The 18,789-nt window shown below is 34.1% G+C and overlaps 1 protein-coding gene across 8 annotated transcripts in view; it reads left to right on the forward strand.

Moving 5' to 3' along the window:
• Positions 1–18,789, forward strand: part of Slc4a10 (solute carrier family 4 member 10) — a 307,228-nt gene that overhangs the window by 250,860 nt on the left and 37,579 nt on the right. For all 8 annotated transcript variants that reach the window (XM_074070948.1, XM_074070951.1, XM_074070947.1 and 5 more), the window contains 2 exons: positions 12,755–12,860; positions 18,067–18,228. In XM_074070948.1, coding sequence (XP_073927049.1) covers positions 12,755–12,860; positions 18,067–18,228 — 268 coding nt within the window. The remainder of the gene's footprint in view (positions 1–12,754; positions 12,861–18,066; positions 18,229–18,789) is intronic.

Raw genomic sequence — 18,789 nt, forward strand, 5'->3', positions numbered from 1 at the left:
TCTTCATCTTTCTACCTGTAGAGTGCTATGGGCATCTTAGTGTCTTTCAACAATTTATTCTTCATAGCCACTTTCAGCTATTTTCTTTGTCCTTAACTATAGTTTAAGTTACAGATTTTTCATATTTTCTTGACAAATGGTAGTGAAAAAGGGCAGCAGTTTACATTATCACCCAATATTGGAAGGAGGGTATTAAGCAGGTATTGGCGGTTTCTTGGTTTCTTTCTTAAAGATGCACTGAATGGCCACACATTATGTGGCTATGCTTTAATGACATGTGATGACTGTTCTCAGAGTTCACGGTCTATGAAGTGCTGACCCAGTTTCCCTTTGCTTCTGAATTGACCTAGATTTATGGATGCATTCTGAAATATTTAAAGTGAAATGCAATAGTGTTTTAATTTACACTGAAATACCTCAGCATAGACCCTGTGGTAATGTGTGCATTAGTCACGGGCAGCTAGTATTCTGGTCAGGAATCCTGCTAGCATTAAAGCAGAGAGGCTACACTACAGAAATGGCTCTTACAAACCTGTGTCTGTTAGCTACATCCCAGTAACACTGAGGCTTTTCTGGGAGTTAGAAATGGCTTTTCATTGGCATGATTATTGATTTATTAATCTAAATACTGAATTGCACTGGTAACATCAAAGGTAATCAAGACATGTGGATTGAATATAATATCTCTACTCTTGTCAGAAGATATAAGAATATAGCTAGCAAATCATATAATCACAAGGACTGGAGATGGTACTCAAGGATTAATTTGTAATGGATCCTGTTTCCAACCATTTTTGGTGATGGACGTCAATTAAAACAGTACCAAAATCCCGCATATAGAATATTATCACATCATCCTTGAATGAACTTTTTATGCAAGATTAAGTCAAAAGCACCTTAAAAATGAGCTGGAGCTTCAGTGAGTTGATAAAACAGGTTATAGGAAGTGTTTTGCTCATACATCTCAGTAAAAATTTGTTTAATATATATGGTGGTATGTGTTACTACAAAAATAGTACTCTTCATCTTTGGCTTTCTGAGCTTCATTAGATCATGATTTGCATATAGTCTACAAGTTCATCCAAGTTCTTAATGTTTCTTCCAACTATTGGAATTTTAAAACTTCTTTAAAGCACTGTTTCTCATCTACTGATACACATACCATTAAGAAAAGCAGTTTAAATAGGCAAGAGAGTTGGTTTCTTAAGTAAGTATTCATAAGAAAGTGTTCTTCCAAAAATTTCACTGAAGTATATTTATCCTAAAAATCAATTGCAAGGAAAAGCATAATAAATAATAAAGATTTGTAGCTATTTGACAGAGTAGGTAGAAATATATAGGTATAAAATGTTGTGAATTATTGATCTAGTAATTACCTAGCAATTTATTTCTAAAGTATCAATTAAAACAAGTTTAGCTCTCTGTAAAGTTTTAATTTCAGAGAAAGTGGCATACTTTTTCTTTTTAAAGTTCCTCTAAATAGTTTACCGTTTGTTTACTGAAATTCTGTGAAGCAGATATGTTTTACTGCACAAGTTAATATTTGTTTGATTCAAAAATCAAATGAAGCATTGCGAAGAATGGAGCCCAATTTTTCAATGTAATTCTTTTCCTAATTAGATGGTGTGATCTCTTTATACCGTTCAGCTTTATCTTCCCTGTCAAAATTAATGTAATGCCAGTATTTGTACTTCATATACAATTTGATAATTTTACTTAAGGTATCTTCATTCCTATTGGGAAATTTTAAGCAAATTATTCTGGTTCATTTAAAATGTCAATACATTATTCATTCACTCATTTCTACTTTCCTGAATGTTTTAAGTGTCACCGCTGTCTATGTCATAGAATTAGTCATGCTTAGAGGCACTGCTAACAACCTGTATTAATGGAAGAAGCACTACCCTTTTACTATGGAAATTAATATGTTAATTGCTCTGAATGCTATACTTATATGTATAGAACTATTCAAATTCAGTTAGCTTAGTATATTTATAAATGCTATTCTTGATAATATAAGGTGTCCGACTTATACATTTTACATACAGGAAAATATCAAGTGAAAAAGTATATATACAACTCTGGAAAAAGAAAAAGTTTATTTCATGAAAGCATTTTATAGTCATAGCTCTAGGTTGCAAGCAAAATATTTCTTATACAATTCCCCCCAAACTATTAATATGGTCTCTCTGCCTGACTGTTCAAACAGTATGTGAAGTATCACAAAATATGTTCTATAATGAATGGTCCCTGCTAGCAGCAATGAAGTGTGTGTGCATGCCAGTTCTTCTGCTTACACTCACCCATATTTTCACAGTCTACCAGAACTTTCTCTAAAGATGACTAATAGGAGGCTAATTTTATTTCTTCCAATATTTTTACCTTTTGATATCTACATAAATAAATAATGTATGTAGAGTTTTCTTTTTAATTATGAAAGTCATTTTTGGGACAGCAGAACTGTTCTTATCCACACTGAAATAATACAACTTAATGAGTTGCATTATGTGCTAATTCGTGTGTTGCATTCCTAACTCTTGACACCTCAGGATGTAAATGCATTTAGAGATAGGTTCTTTAAAGAAGTAAAGTTAAGTGAGTTCTTAAGGGAGGGGTATCCTAAACTAATCTGACTGATGTCCTTACAAGAAGAGGAACTTTGCACGCACCAACAGACCATGCAAAGTCACAGCATCTGTAGGGCAAGGAGAGAGGCTGTAGAGGAAACCAGCCCTGCCAGTACTTTGATCTTAGATTTCTAAGCCTCCAGAACTCTAAGAAGATAAGTTTCTGACATTAAAGCCACAGTGGTATTTTGTGGAATAAGTCTGTTGTATTTGGCTATGGCAGATGTAGCAAACCGAGACACTGGATAAAGTTCAGTCCTACTTGTGTCTGGAGTTATAAAACCAAACTCACATAGGTTTTTCCTCCTGAGTTAATGACAATCCCCTCCTTTCAACTGTACAGAAATAATAAACATGGATTTGTTATTGACTACTTTCTCTCACATGACCATATTTCTTAGAAAATTCTAAGGTTCCATATATAGAATTCAACACTTTTTAGCATTCATCCTTGTTTAAATTATTGCACTTACCTTCTAACTGCCGTCTCTGATTTTATCCTTGCTCTTCCAAGACTGTTTTCTACAAAGTAGATAGAATTATTCTCTTAAAATATAGCTTAGGTCATGTCACTTTACCTCTTAAAACCTACTGATGGCTTCCTGTGACCTTCAAAGTACTGTTTCACCTGTCTTTTAGCCCCTCTCTGCTCTTTCCTCTTTCTGCTTCACCCACCACTCTAACCACACCTTGCTCTTCCATAAACACACTTCTCATGTTTCTGCCTTCACATTGGTTTATTTAAGACACAAAAATGAGTGACACACACTTGTAATCCTAGTTACTCAGGAGGCAGAGATCAGGAGGATCTTGGTCCTAAGCCAGCCCCAGCAAATAATTCTCAAGACTCAATCTCATAAAACCTATCTTAAAAAAGAGTTGGAGGAATGGTTCAAGATGTAGGCCCTGAGTTAAATCCCTGTACTGGAAACAAATAAATAAACAAACCCTGGAATGCCTTTCCCCAGATATCTATGTGTCTTCTTCTTTCACTTGCTTCTAAATCAGAGGGCCTTCTATTTAAAATTTCAATTCCCTTCTCTGATTTCCTAAAATATTATTCAATTCAATCTACTTATCTTTTAAAGTAAGGGTTATTAAAGTACCTTTTAAATAAAATAAAAATTTGCCCTTTTAAGTGTACTCTTAAACAAGTTTTGACAAATGAATATCACCATAATTGTGTGTAGAACATTTCTCAAAAGCATTTTGATGTGTCCCATTGGTTACTCCTACTCTGTGGCAACATGTATTTAAAGTCTTCCCTTTTCTAGAATTTTACATGAATGGAATCATAGAGTATGTTTGATCTATAATGCCTTTGAGATTCACCTCTTTTGTTGCATTTTCTACTCCTTTTTTTTTGCTGAGTAACTTTGCAGTATGTGGATATACATAATTCATTTATCCCATCACAAGCTGATGGACATTCTGGTTGTTTCTTGTTTGAGGCTATACTGCTTCATATGCATATCTTTAAATTTTCTCTCGAACAAATATCTAGAAACAAGATTGCTAAGTTGTGTGTAATATTTGCATGATCAGCATTGTAAGAAACTGTCAAAAGGGTTGTGGCATTTTGTATTCTTGTTAGCAATGTATGAAATTATCCAATTTTTCTGCATCCTTGCCATCATGTAGTATTTTGCTGGTCTGCAAGGATGCATCTAATGATGGGTCTAGCTTATTGTCTGACTCTGTACTAGTAAGAGGACCACCAGAGCAAGAAATTCAGTTTATATGTTGGTTGTTGCTTTTTTAGCACCCAAATCAAGGTCAGGAACAAAATTGGTGTTTAATAAATATTTTCAAATAAATGTAAAACAAATCAAAGCTCAAAAGGGTTTATAATTTGCCCAAGTGGGAGAATTATGGTTAAAACCTAAGACCTTATGACTAATATTTGGAGTACTGGAGCCGGGTATTGATGGTTCCTGACTACAGTTCTAGTATTCAGAAGGCAGAAGCAGGAGGAGCTTGAATTCAGGGCTGGCCTGGGCTATGTAGTGATACCATGTCTCAAAAGCAAAAACAAAACAAAAAACTCCAAAAGCTTGACATATTGGAGAGTTTGCACAAATTAATGTTTTATTTAGTTCTCTTAGATATTTTTAAGCAGTTTTTAATTTCTAATAGGAAATAAGAATGTAGAAATAGAGGAATTTAAAACAATTAGAATATCATATTTAAAAAGTAAATATATTCGTGTTTTAAAGCTAATTAAAGCGTAACACTTTTCTGCTTATTGTTATGTGACAGGGAAAAGTGCTGGCTGGAGAAAGACTCCACCTCATCCTGATCTTTTAAGTTTGGTAATAACTTGACTTAAAAATTGGGAAAGGGATCTATGCTAAGGAATCTTTCCTAGTTAGTGGCTTTTGGAAGCCCCTGAGACAAGCCTTCAACAGACAATGCCTTAATGCCCCCAAACACACAGGAAGAACATGAGAAATATAGAGGAAATCAGAAGACTGGAAATACACCACTTCACAATACCTTGGGGACAAAAGAAAGTGTTGTGAAAAAGAATGGCTTGTTTATAGTAAAGTTGGGCTTTTTCTATTTTTGGCTCAACTGGCAATGTATGCATTCATTGTTCTGTCATTTCCTTCTAGGAATGCGTTCTTTGGTGGGGAAATTCAAGTCCTATGACAAACCATAAGAATGGCTAATTTGGGCCAGGTGGTGCTCTTTAAATCAGTTCCCACATTCCAAAATTTATTTTTCAATTCAGAAAAATAGCAACCTACAAACCTCAGAGATAAAATAGAGCAAAATGCTTAAAGAATAATAAGTAAATTTGCTGTTCTGTTCATGGATTCACTTGGTTTACTACTTCAACATCCTTTGACCCTCCCTGGTGTGTGTTAGTGCTCATAGTATGAAAATGAATATGATATGAACCCCACTCTGAAAGATCTTAGTGGTTATCAGACAGGGCTTAGACATATCTTTTGGACATTATAGCTGCTCAAACAGAATCCGTGAGAATGATGATTCTACACAGTCAAATAATTGCAATGTTATATCCTAAGTACTATACTAGATACATGTAGAATGACCTATGGAGGAAATAAACTACATACAGGACCAGCGATACTTTCATAGAGAAAATAACTTTTAAATTATCCTTTCTGTAATGCCTTTCACTTGGATTTATTGAATATTGCCTCTTTTTCATCTCTCTTTCTCTCTTTGTATCCCCTCTCCTCTCTTCATTGTACTTGTGAGTTCCACATGAGCACGTCATCACTAGTGCTGAGTGTGGGTAAGCAGATAGAATAAACTCCTGAGGACCAATGGGAACAGAGCCTTAAAACCCATAGTAAGTTTTGTCTGGAACAAAGATTATTGGGGAATCATTGCAAGGTTATGGGAGGAATTGCATGACAGTAGATGAAGATGAAATCCCAGGACAAAGAGCAAGGAACAATAACCTAGACACATGGTGCTTTAGTCCTCTTAACTAGTAATGGAAGAAAACAAAAGGGGGAGAAAAAAGGAAAGGAAGAAAAGCAAAAGTTGTCAAGGCTTTATTTATTTATTCAACAAATAATTATGGAATGCTCTCTAATTTCAAGGAGCTATGACAAAAACTTTGCATGTATGACTTCATTTAAACCTCAAAATAACCATTTAGGACAAGTATTACCCTCACTTTGCAGATGATTTGAGGCTATAAGAAGTTAAATAATTTGCTCAATATGACAAAGAAAATAAAATAATTTGCCTAATGTGATGCAGACAATAAATGGTAAATGAGGGTCCACTTGTGTTTAAAGCTCATGAACTTCTTTCTATGGTATTAAAGTAAAAGATAGCAATAAGGTATTATAACTCCTTTTTTAAATATTAAGGAATAAGTTCAATCACATTTTTGTAAACATGAAAAAGTTATATATAGTCTGCCCTTGATTCACTATAATTTCATTTAATTTAGTTAGTGTTCATATCTCCAAGAATACTTATTATTTAACAGAATGCTTATTTGAATTAAGAGTCCTCTGTCCACATTTGTACAAGTTAAGAGCTTTAACCAGTAGGAAATGTTCCTCAAAAATAGCAGCAATAAGTTTACTTGTAGTGACTCCCTGTTTTTCTTAGAAGTTGACTGGATAATGTTGAGTAGCTCCTAGTTTTATAACTATGTATGTTTCATTTTTTCAAAAGTGCTAATAACAAAATTAATTTGATCTCAGTGAAATGATTTTGAAAAAGTTTTGCAGTAGTTTAGATATTTAAAAATTCCTGAATCTCATCCCTAATGTTTTCACAGAATAAATGCAATTATATATTATTTTTTATAACTGAGTATTATCAGTTTTTTTTTATTGTTGTGCTGCATGGGGTACATTGTGGCATTTACAGAAGTTCTTATATCAAATATGTCATACTTGAATTCGCCCCATCCACCATTCTCTTTTATGTCCCCATCCCCTATTTCTGGAAAGGCAAGACCTGTCATATATTTCTATATATCTCCAATAGGACTTGGCACAGTATTCTGTACAAAATAATTAAAAGATTTTAAACTAATGAACAAGCAAAGCTTCTTGCCATATGCAAGTATTGAGTACAAAAGTGACAAGATAGACATAGCCCCTTCATGGAGCTTATTGTCTATTGAAATAGTTTGACATTAAATATTACACAAATGAGTGTTTTGTTACAGTTCACATAAGTGCCTTCCCATAAATGTATGGGGTGCCAAAACAGTGAGAAATATTCCCAAAGTTGTATACTTAGGGGTCAAGGAGAAGATGTGCTTATATGAATGAAAATGACATTTAGATAAGAAAAAATTAAGAGTTTAATGGAAATATTTATATTTTAGTATTACCTAGTGGTGGTAGTATTTCACAAAGGTATGTGGTACAGTTTTAAAAAGCTACATTTCTGGGCTGGTATAGTGGCTCAAGTGGTAGAGTGCAAGCGTGAGGCTCTGAGTTCAAACCCCAGTACCACCAAAAAGAAAAAAAAGCTACTTTTCTCATTATGTGATATAGCTTTATATTTGACTAATACCCAAAAGAGAAAAGTATAAATAGTGAGTCACTTCTAAGGATAAAATCAAAAGTGTGAAAACTAATGCACTCATAAAAGGCTCATCACCGTATTACTGTATTATTTAAATACTTATCTTAAAAGGAACAAATTAAATGTTTAATAATAGAAGAATGAGTAAGTAAACTGTTGTGTCCCTTAAAAATGATGATGCTAAAGGGTAACATAACAGCATGGAAATTTGTTGCGTTGTAGTGCTGAATGAAAAAGGTTATAAAATATTATACACTCAACACATGCTGAAAATTTACATGAGAAGTACTGCTGGAACAAACACCACCAAACATAATAGCTGTAATGGAAAGACTATGAGAGATTTATTTTTATTTTATAAAGATTTTGTAGCATGGTATTATTATTTTTGTAATTCAAAATACTTTTTAAAATAAAAGGGAATAATTGTAAGCATGTTTGGCTTCCACAGATAGAGCATGATTCTTTGATTTTATGCCTTACATTGGTACCTAACTTGCTACACAGCACTCTGGAGCTAAATTAGTCAAAAGAGGCTTGAAGAAAATGAATCACGAACCATTCCTGTTCAGTGCACACAGGAAGGTACTATTAATAACTACAAAGGCAAAAGGAGAGCCTCTGTAGCCCAGGGACTAAAATTAGTAATAATGTTGAAGGGAGTTCTATCAAATTATGTTTTCCAGAAGACAGTCACAGGCTCTTGTTGTGTAAGGAAGACTGATTGCCTCCATTAACCTTGAAACACAAGCAAAGACTTCTGGATGAGGGCATTTAATTATAATGTTTATCTAATCACTCTGTGGCCATTTATATAAATAAAATGGCTTAGAGCACTTGCTTTTCTGTGGGCAGTAGAGTAGTACAAGATGTGTCTTGTAAAAAGTGAATTTTGAGCCAAGGGATCCAAAACCACTAGTCAAAATTACTGGCATTTTGTACTGTTTTTTTTTTAATGTGGAAAAAAAATCAAAATGTAGAGGAGTGCAGATATTGCTGTTTCTGCTGCCTTTCCAGTCGAGGAGCTTGTGATATTAGCAATAACAACAATGACAACCACCATAATGATGTTACTGAACACCTAATTATTATTTACTTCTTTGTAGGCTGTTTTAGGTACCATTATTAACCCATTTACCCCCATCATTATCCTGTGACGCTGATTGCTATCATCTCCATTTTATATGTAAAGAAACTGAAACACAGAATGGTTAAATAACTTGTCCAAGGTCATCAGCTAAATACTTGGAAATTTGTCTGGAAGGTCCAGTATTCTTAGCTATAGTATAAACCAAGAACATATTTTATATTAATACTTCCATGTTTTTTTATTAGAGTCACTAGAAATTATTTTGGATGAGATTAATAGAAGAGTTTATTTTGAACTCACACTTCATCTCACAGTGCTATTTCTGCTTTTCATTTTTGTTCTTTACTTTGTAGTTTGGATTAGCATAATTTGGATTAGCTTCATCAGTAGAGAGAAAATATAGGAAGTAGTCTTTTTCTCATTTTATTCTTGATTTATTTAAGAGCACACAAGATAAGTAGCCAAAAGCCCCCTTGGTGCCACCAAAAGTTGGTACAAAACTCTTCTTCAAACTTCCTAGCACTGTCTTCTGGTTTCAAATACCAGATTTATAGACTCAAGGAGGAATAATGATTTTCTTGGCTATATATTATGTCTAAAATAAATATTTTAGATTAAAACATATTTTTTCCAATTTGGAATTGATTTATATAGAGAAAGGAAAGTCATTGTCTAGAGAGAGGGCTGCCAATAAGGCATAAGTAACTAATGTTCACTTGTAGACCTGGCTGTACAAAATATAGCTCTTCTATGAGCTTGCCACTTTTACATCAGATTTATAGCTTAGCACTTTCAGAAAGTTGTTATTAACATATAAATGTAAATATGCAGTAACAGTACAAGCACTTTGGACAGTGGAGACCATGTCCCTGAGGGAACAGTACACATGGTGAGCAGAGTGAATGAAGAAGCTGTATCACATGGTTACATCGGACTATGAGGAACAGGACACAGAACAGTAGGGCTGAGAGTGTTGTGATTGTCATGATGTGAGGGCAGGGCTGTAGGGAATTTTGGGGGAGTATCTTAAAGGAGAGAAGTCCTGAAAAAAGAAAAGTGGAAGGAACACACAGTGAAATGTAGATGACATCATTTGCTCTGGAGCCTTCTCCTTTTTCTGGCTATCTTGATGGACATGGTAACAAGTTACATGTAGAGGCAGCATGTTATAGCTGAAAGAGCAGGAGTTAATGGGGTCAAACCAACCTGGATTCAAATCTAATTGTGCCAATGTGGCCTTGGATAAGTTATGAAATATTTAGTTTCTCCATCTGTAAAATGTAGAACTTAAATTACTAGAGAATATAAAGTGCCTCCTGCCATACACAGTAACTTTATGCATACCATGTCTGTGTTATAGATATTTGGTAGCTATAAAAAACACATATATGGGGTTTAGGGGCATGGCTCAAATGATAAAGTGCAAGTGCAAGGTCCTGAGTTCAAACCCCAGTACCACAAAAAACTTATGTATGTATATATACACACATATATTTGCACATTGATGTATTCACATTTCTATTATAGTGATTTCTTTCTCCCTTGTATGTTACTAGTACAAGAAACTTGCTTTATTTTCTCTCCTTTACAATTCCTTTATCCTTGGGTGATTGGTTCCAGGAGCTCCTGCAGCCACCAAAGTTTGCACATGCTCAAGTCCTTTATATGAAATGGCATAGTATTTACATCTAACCTACGTACATCCTCTTATATGCTTCAAATCACCTCTACATCACTTATAATACATGATACAAACATACATGCTATGTAAATAGCTGTTATATGCATTTGTAGGGAATACTAAGGTCTGTTTATGTTCAGTATGGATACAGTTTTCCTCCAGATGTTTCATTCCACAGTTGGTTGAATCTGTGGATACAGAACCTGTGGTTATGGAGGGCCAACTATATGCATTAACTTTGAAGCAAAATGAGAAAAAATACTAGCATATTAGAGAAAGCACTAATGTTCTTTTTGTGTTATATCAAGGTAACAATTAACAGTTTTATTACATTTTGTGAAAGACTGAAGAATGAACCAGACAATAGTGATGACAGTTATCATGATGAGAGCAACCACAATTCCAAAGGTGCCTACATGAATTCTAGACACTTAATATACATCATGTTATTCCTCTTCACAGTAACTCTAGTGGGTTAGCATTTTCATCCCCATTTCACATATGAGGGAACTAAGATTTAGAGTGGGTAAGTGATTTGCCCATGGATACATTGTCAGGAAATGATAACACTGCCTGACGTGAGAGCCTGTGCTCTATGACTGTGTAAACAGTCTGGGATTTAGGAACCATCATCATTGATTAATGTCAATTATTGCATCTCTGGTATCTATGTTTCCCTTTACTGGTGCTCCTCCCTCTGTAGCACCCCAGAGTAGCTACTGTTTCCATTTTCCATTACTTAAAAACTCTTATCAACATCTTTCTCACTGGAATCCACTGTCATTTTAGAGGCCCATGAACCAGGCTGGTATATCTCCTTAGTGAGTGACAGAAAACAAAAACCAAAAAACAACAACAACAAAAACATGGCTGTCAATACAGTCCAGCTCAAGTAGTTTCTTGCAATAATGGTTTCCATAACTCTGTGAAGAATGAAAAAAGTGTTGGTAAAGAACAGACTAAGTGAGCTGGAGGTATGAGTCAAGCAGTAGAGTGCCTGCCTAGTCATGAGTTCAAACACCAGTACCAGCAAAAACAAACAAAGAAACACACTAAGTTCCTGATGTGGAAGATAGAAGAGAAACTCTTACTTAGGCAGACAGATTTGCCAGATAGAAACTGTTTATGATATTTTCCCATAGAAATAATGCTGGTGTAATTCCATCAGTATGACTAAAACAGCATTCCAATGAACTTTGACATTAACTAATGCCTTTGGTTTATCTTAGAGCCCAGCAACACTTAAGAGTGTGTCTATAAGAAAATGTTTTCTGAGAAGTGCAGAACCGGTCCTGTGGCGGCGAGGGGGTGGTGGGCGATGATGCCAGTAGGAGGGGAGAGGATAGGAGGAAAGAGTGTAGGAGAGAGTATGTAGTGTACATACTGTACACACATATATAAATGGAAAAATGAGACCTGTTGAAACTATTCCAGGAGTGAAGGGAGGGTGGGGAAAGGAGAATGATGGGATGAATTCAAGTCTGAGATATTTTATAAGAACTTTTGTAAATGTCATAATATACTCTCAGCACAACAATTAAAAAAAAGATAAAAGTGAAAATAAACCATAGACAAAATAGGGAAAAAAGTATTCCAATATTCTGAAAAGCAAGATAGTAGGTTTATGGATGAATTTCTGGTAAACAAACTGTTTATAAATTTAAGGTAACATCTAAGGCCATTAATTTGTTGGTTATCTTTACTTGTATCTGCTTCTTAATGATTTATAAAGTTATAAGTAAAATGTGATCTGAAATTACGGATTTTGTTACATAAAACCACCACTGTTCCCAAGTCTTTTTTCTTCAAGCTGCTCCTACCCCAGTCTACCCCAGTCCTACCCCAGTCTACCATCCATCATGGCACCTATTATACATAGTAGGTACTAAGAATTCTTTTTTAACAAGATTGTTACTCATTGCAAAGAATAGTATGTCCTGAGACATCTAGTACTCTCACTTCAACCTAGTTTTGCATTTGAATTGTATAATAAAGTTATGAATGAACTCTAGAGTATGAATTAAATATCTCTTTTAGTTTAAATTGATATGGTTATACAATATTAACTAAAATAAGTAAATCTTATAATAATAGATTTGGATGCTTACCATTTTTTCCACTTGTTCTAATAGTCTAATACTCTTAAAAAATATTGATTTTTAGAGTAGTCTTGTCCTAAAGTAGTTTAGATGGCCTAACTACTTGACTGCCAAATGGAAGAAAGCTGTGACTGATGAAGAAGGACTTGTTACATATGTGTTTTGAGTACAGTAACCTAAAGGTAGTTATTTCATAAAAGACATTATTTTGCCCTTTCAGATGTAGCTGTGTGGAGCCACATAGTCCCAGCAATGACACATTGAAGGAATGGAGGGAGTCCAATATTTCTGCCTCTGATGTAATTTGGGAGAACCTAACTGTGTCAGTAAGTAAAACACTGAAAAACAAGTCATAGATCTTGAGTCATATCTTCTAAGGACTTTTGTTAATACTTTGAGTTAATTATTGCCACTAAGGTAAATTCTTGGATGCATAATATTATGAAGGTGATAGCTTTGTTTTAATTTTAAGTCCCCCCATTTCAGTTATCTATAGTAAGGTGGGGTTTTCTTTCATTATTAAATGACAGTTTTTCTTTTCATAGACCTGAATTGCTCTAAAGGCACACATAAGCAGAAAGATATGACTGAGATGAACTGAAAGTACATTAAATATGAGTGCTGTTGACCTAAATGAAGCCATATGGCAGGACTCAGTCTGCTTTCTGTGTAAAGAACCTGGAATGCTTCTACTTGACTCTGTGATACTGCTCCAGCTGTTCAGAGTGTGCTGAGGGGGAGAGCATGTTTTTCATATTTTAGTGTAAATACAGAAGTCTTTGGGTGAACATAGTTTCTTAACAAAACTCTGGTACTTCTCTCAGCAGAGCTTCCTTGCTTCTGATTTATTCTCATCTTCCACTCAAGAAAGGTGATAGCGCCATGTGCCCATGGCTGACAGCTGTAATCCTAGATACTTGGGAGGCTGAGATCAAGAGGATCACATTTTGAGGTCAACCGGGCAAATAGTTTATATGATCCCATCTCCAAAATAACCAGAACAAAATGGACTGGAGGTGTGGCTTGAGTGGTAGAAGCCTGCTTTGCAAGCACAGAGCCCTGAGTTCAAGCCCCATCCCCTCAATAAAAGGAAATAACAAAATACTTTTCACCTATGACAGTTAAATCTGTTACCTTTGCTTTATCTTCTCTTCTTTATGATTTCTTTTTTTTTCTTATAGTGGTACTTCTCAATTCTTTTCAATCTGCTACATTCATGCATCTCTTTACACATTTATGTTTGTGTCCTTTACTTCTGCTGAATGAAATCTTGAAATTTGAAAAAACTGAGTATTCTGAGTAATCCTAGTTTCCTCTCTTTTCACCCCAGTGACAAACATTACAATCCAAACCTTCTGCCACTTTACCTACCCATTATTTTATAGCCATCAGCACAAATCAATACAAGTTCTAGTTCATTTGATTAGGCACTTACTACTTTAGTACATGGGTAAAACACAGAAATCTTTTTGTGCTGATATTATAAAATTCTAAGCATGATTCTTGCTAAAGTTTGTGGTCCTTTTGCCTGTTTTCTCACCTTTCTCCATTAAATGTGTTCTTTCAGAATCAAAATCAAATTATTTATTCCTTTTGAAATTCTACCTTGAGCTGTATTTTACTACCTTTGTTCTAACCCTACTTATTTCCTCTAGAATAAGTTTTCACCTACTATTGTTACCTTATTGTTAATGTTTATTCCTTTCCATTTATTTTTCCCTAAGAAAAATGACATTGCCAGGCTGCTTCCACATGGTTGTTTAAATTGACTAATAAAAGAACTGGTGCGCTAAACAAGAAAGAATGGAACTTATTCATAATTTAAACATGGGATCGTGGTGGATTCATTCCATAGTGGTCGTGCTACCTGCATTCTCTTTTTGTAAACTGTATTATGGCTAAAGAGCTTCTTACTCATGTCCCTTATCTGGATGTCCCCTTAAGTAGGAAAACCCAAATAATTCCATCTCTGAATTATTTACCATGATAAATTACTCTCTGAATAACTTAATGCTAAATAATAAAAATTCACTTTCTGTTGTAGAAAATCCTGAATTATAGCCTTTTAAAAGACAGATTTATAGCATAATTGGTCAGGCTAACTATGTTAAATTTTAATAATAGAAGTTTTGAGATCAAGTGGAGAATGGTAAAAAATATTTCACTATAAAAGCCAAATATAGCACTTGGTGTGTTTTTTTTCCTTTAATTTTTGAGTTCTTTAGGTATTAATATTATGGTAGGAATTTTTTTACTATTTTTCATTAGTTTTTGCAAAGGATAATTGCCAATCTTAACCAGAAATAGCCTCTATCACCAAAGGGATGATATATAGTAAAAAAAACTTGTAAATTTTAAGACAATGAAGATCATTAAAGTTTGTTTTATGTTGAGCTTTTCCTCAGTATAATCATTGCTATCACCAAAAGTATTTAATTAATAAAGCACTGTGCTAATGGTATTATAACTAGCTGTTTTTAAAAAGTAGTGATATGATATTTAATTTACGTATTATTCATTTGGCAGGTCCTATATTGTTCTATTCAGTTGTTATGTGTCTCATGCATCATAATTTATACTTTGCTCACTTGGTAAGGGCAAAGAATCAAAAGGCTTTCTTTGATTCTTCTAAACTTCCATAAGCATAGTGTTAATTATTTGACAAGTACTTAATAATTGTTTTGAAAAACAGTTCCTTCTTACATATTTGATATTTAATTTAAATATTTATGGTAAGCTAGAATACTTATATTTATGTTTATGTATATATAAATCTTTCTTTCTTTCTCTCTCTCTCTCTCTCTATATATATATATATATATATATATATATCAGCTATTTTAAGGAATAAGGAATACCTATGCATGATTTAAAATATTCACAAGCAATTAACTAACAATCGGTTAAGAATTGTTTCAGTGCCCAAATGATATATTTATAGCTTGTACATATACAAGGGGCAAGACTCTCATGACAACTTTAATTTCTTATTTTATCAAATTATTTTTTGCCAACTTATAGAATTGTTGAAACCTAGAATGTGTTTGAAGAGTAATTAGTAGAAATCAGTTTGTCAACAAGCATTTTTTGAGTACCCATTGTAAGTGGAACCATATGTTAGACTCCAAAGAACAGAGCAGGATTTGGATTTGGTTTTCACTTCTAAATTTCAGGTCTTGTTCTCTCTCTCTGTGTGTGTGTGTGTGTGTGTGTGTGTGTGTGTGTGTGTGTGTGTATACATGCTTGTTTTGGGAGTACAATTAGTAGAAAACTGTAAATAAATGTTGAATTTAATAGGTCATGATTTTTACTTTTTAAAATTACCATTCTATTTTCCCAGAAAACAAGAAAAAATAACATTTTAAAATTTGCTTTGAATTGAAATAACTAGTGTGCTATTGGCAGTTTATTATAGATTATAAGACAGCTGCTATTCAACAGCTGTCTTTTTTATTTTTAAATAGCTTCTAGATTTTTAAAAGTGGAGAAAAGACCTAGCAAAGTCCAAGGAATGTTTAGACTTTCATGCCTGTACAAAACTCTGTAATACAAATCAATAGATCATATGCCTACAATGCAACTTTTAGCTCTTCTTCGTACTTTGCCATTCTGCTTACTCATTATATTGCTTAGTAGTTGCTCTCAAGCCTTTCTGGACAGGACCAAGAAAAGAGATTGAAAATACAAGGATTCATTTTTGATATTTGTATAGACTTTTAAGAGAAAGAAGATTAAAATTAAGGCCTAGGAAATTTTTTGTAGCTTTTCAATTAGTCAAATTATTGCATATAAATATTAACTTAACATGGATAATTGGGATTTGGCTAACAAGAAAGGCACCTGCAGTTAGTTTAGAATAGGGGACAGTTAGACAATTATAATGGTGTCCTAACAGCATTTGTCAAGAATCTAGGTTTAAAGTTGCTGCCTCAAGTAAATTTTATTATTTGTTTGCTTCTTTTCAGATGATAATGTAGCTACTTGAAGTGTATTCTAAAACCTTTCAAAGGTATTTGCATTCTGCTATACAGAGATTCCAGGGCTTGACTAACAATCGGTTAAGAATTGTTTCAGTGCCCAAATGATATATTTATAGCTTGTACATATACAAGGGGCAAGACTCTCATGACAACTTTAATTTCTTATTTTATCAAATTATTTTTTGTCAACTTATAGAATTGTTGAAACCTAGAATGTGTTTGAAGAGTAATTAGTAGTTCAGCTCAGTTCTCTGAGCTGACTCTGTTTTGGTGATCAATCCATTAGATGATAATTTTCTCTGGGGTCTCTTTGTGCCATCCATCACACAATTCACTTTCCATTCAAACTGTTCTTTCTTCTTTATTTTAAAATAAAAAAGAAATAACTTAATAATCTGATTGTTAAAATAAAATGAGAACACCCAAAATGATTTTAAAACATATTTTTTTCTTTGAAAATATTTAATGTCTATAAAATGCTCAGTTTTTCATAAAGAAAATATTTTTGACTTTGCTGCCACCTCATGGCTAGCACAGTAATTAGAAATGATTCTTCAGGAACTTTTAGAAATAGAGTTCCAAACAGAAGGACTACAGGGAAATCATAGTAATATGAGTTTTGCTTAGTCATGTAGTGATTATTTTGGTCATTTTTTTCTTTTTTTTCTTTTTCTTTTTGGGTAGTGGGGCTTGAACTCATGGCCTTCACCTTGAGCTACTCCATCAGCCCTATCTTTGTGAAAGGTTTTAGAGATGGGGTCTTGACAACTATTTGCCCAGGCTGGCTCTGAGCCTTGATCCTCCTGATCTCTGTATCCCGAGTAGCTAGGATAAAACCGGCATGAGCCACCGACACCTGGCTGGTCATTTGTTCTTTAACCTAAATTCAAGAATCTCGTGTCTGACTCATAATTTCATTTCTGTAATTTTGTATCATAGTTTTATTGTTGCCTTTTTCATCTTTCTTGGCAGTTTTGGACTAGATGATTCTTTAAAACACCTGTTCTTCTCTAATATGAAATTATTGCCACTGCAGGTATCACATTTGTGTACCAGCTGTGTTGCCACCCAGCAGTGGTGAGGACACTGCACTTTCTCAACCTCCTCCCCCATTTATGAAACATAAATAATATCTACCTACTGTATAGTGTTGGCATGAAAATTAACTAAAATGATGTATTTAAATGTTTTTGTATTGTGTCTGATGTTAGTAATCACTGATTATCAAATATATCATATTTTAAATACAGCATTTAGAAGTTGGTAGTTATTAGGTTTAATACATATTGATTGGTAAATCAGTTTAACATATTTAAATTTAATTTGTAAATATAAAAATTTTAAAAAAGTGGTTCATGTCCAAATTTTACATAATATGTCATTACCTATCCAAAGAATTTGAAAAGCATATGTAATATTTGCTAAATCCTTGTGAGAACCATAGATGAATAATAGCCATAGAGTCTTAACTACAATTGATCAGATGCTAGTTTTCTGAAAGAAAAATGTCCATCTTTTTCCTAATAGCTCCATTTTTTCCTTCATGTGGCAGGAATGCACATCATTGCACGGAGAGTATGCCGGGAGAGCCTGTGGCCATGGCCACCCCTATGTCCCAGACGTTCTCTTTTGGTCAGTGATCCTGTTCTTTTCCACAGTTACAATGTCAGCCACCCTCAAGCAGTTCAAGACTAGCCGGTATTTTCCAACCAAGGTACTTAGGCTACATTTTTCCTGATTTAAGATAAAACAACATACATCATGTTATGGAGTCCTGTGTTCTTTAAGACAAAAGGAAGGACCACTTTTGGGATGAAAGGAACCACAAAAAAAGACTTTCGTGCAGGGGACATTCAGGTTAGAGATGGAGTGTGGTGAGTGAGCAGGTGAAGAGGAAGAAAACACCTAGTGATAGAGGGTTGTAGGTAGGACTCAAGCCCTGCAGGCTTTTCTCCTAATTGCAAATCTCAAAGATCAACTCCCACATTCCCATTTATGTTTTTGAAAATTCAAAGCACACATTGCATTACTGATTGTCATTTTCTTGTCCAGTGAACAGTGGGAACTATTCCAACCTGACAGATACCTCAGAAGAACCACTGTTACATTTTTAAATTCAGAAAGCCCCTGCAAGACTCATTGGAATACTATTCTGTTTTTGGGTTTTTAAAGCATCAGTCCCTCCCCCTAACCCACCATGTTTGCATCTGCATATTTGGAAAGGAAAGTAAACAGAGAAACAGCTCAGTTCAATATTTAACACTGTAAAGTAACA

Source organism: Castor canadensis, chromosome 4, assembly GCF_047511655.1.
Source record: "Castor canadensis chromosome 4, mCasCan1.hap1v2, whole genome shotgun sequence".
NCBI classification, from domain to species: domain Eukaryota; kingdom Metazoa; phylum Chordata; class Mammalia; order Rodentia; family Castoridae; genus Castor; species Castor canadensis.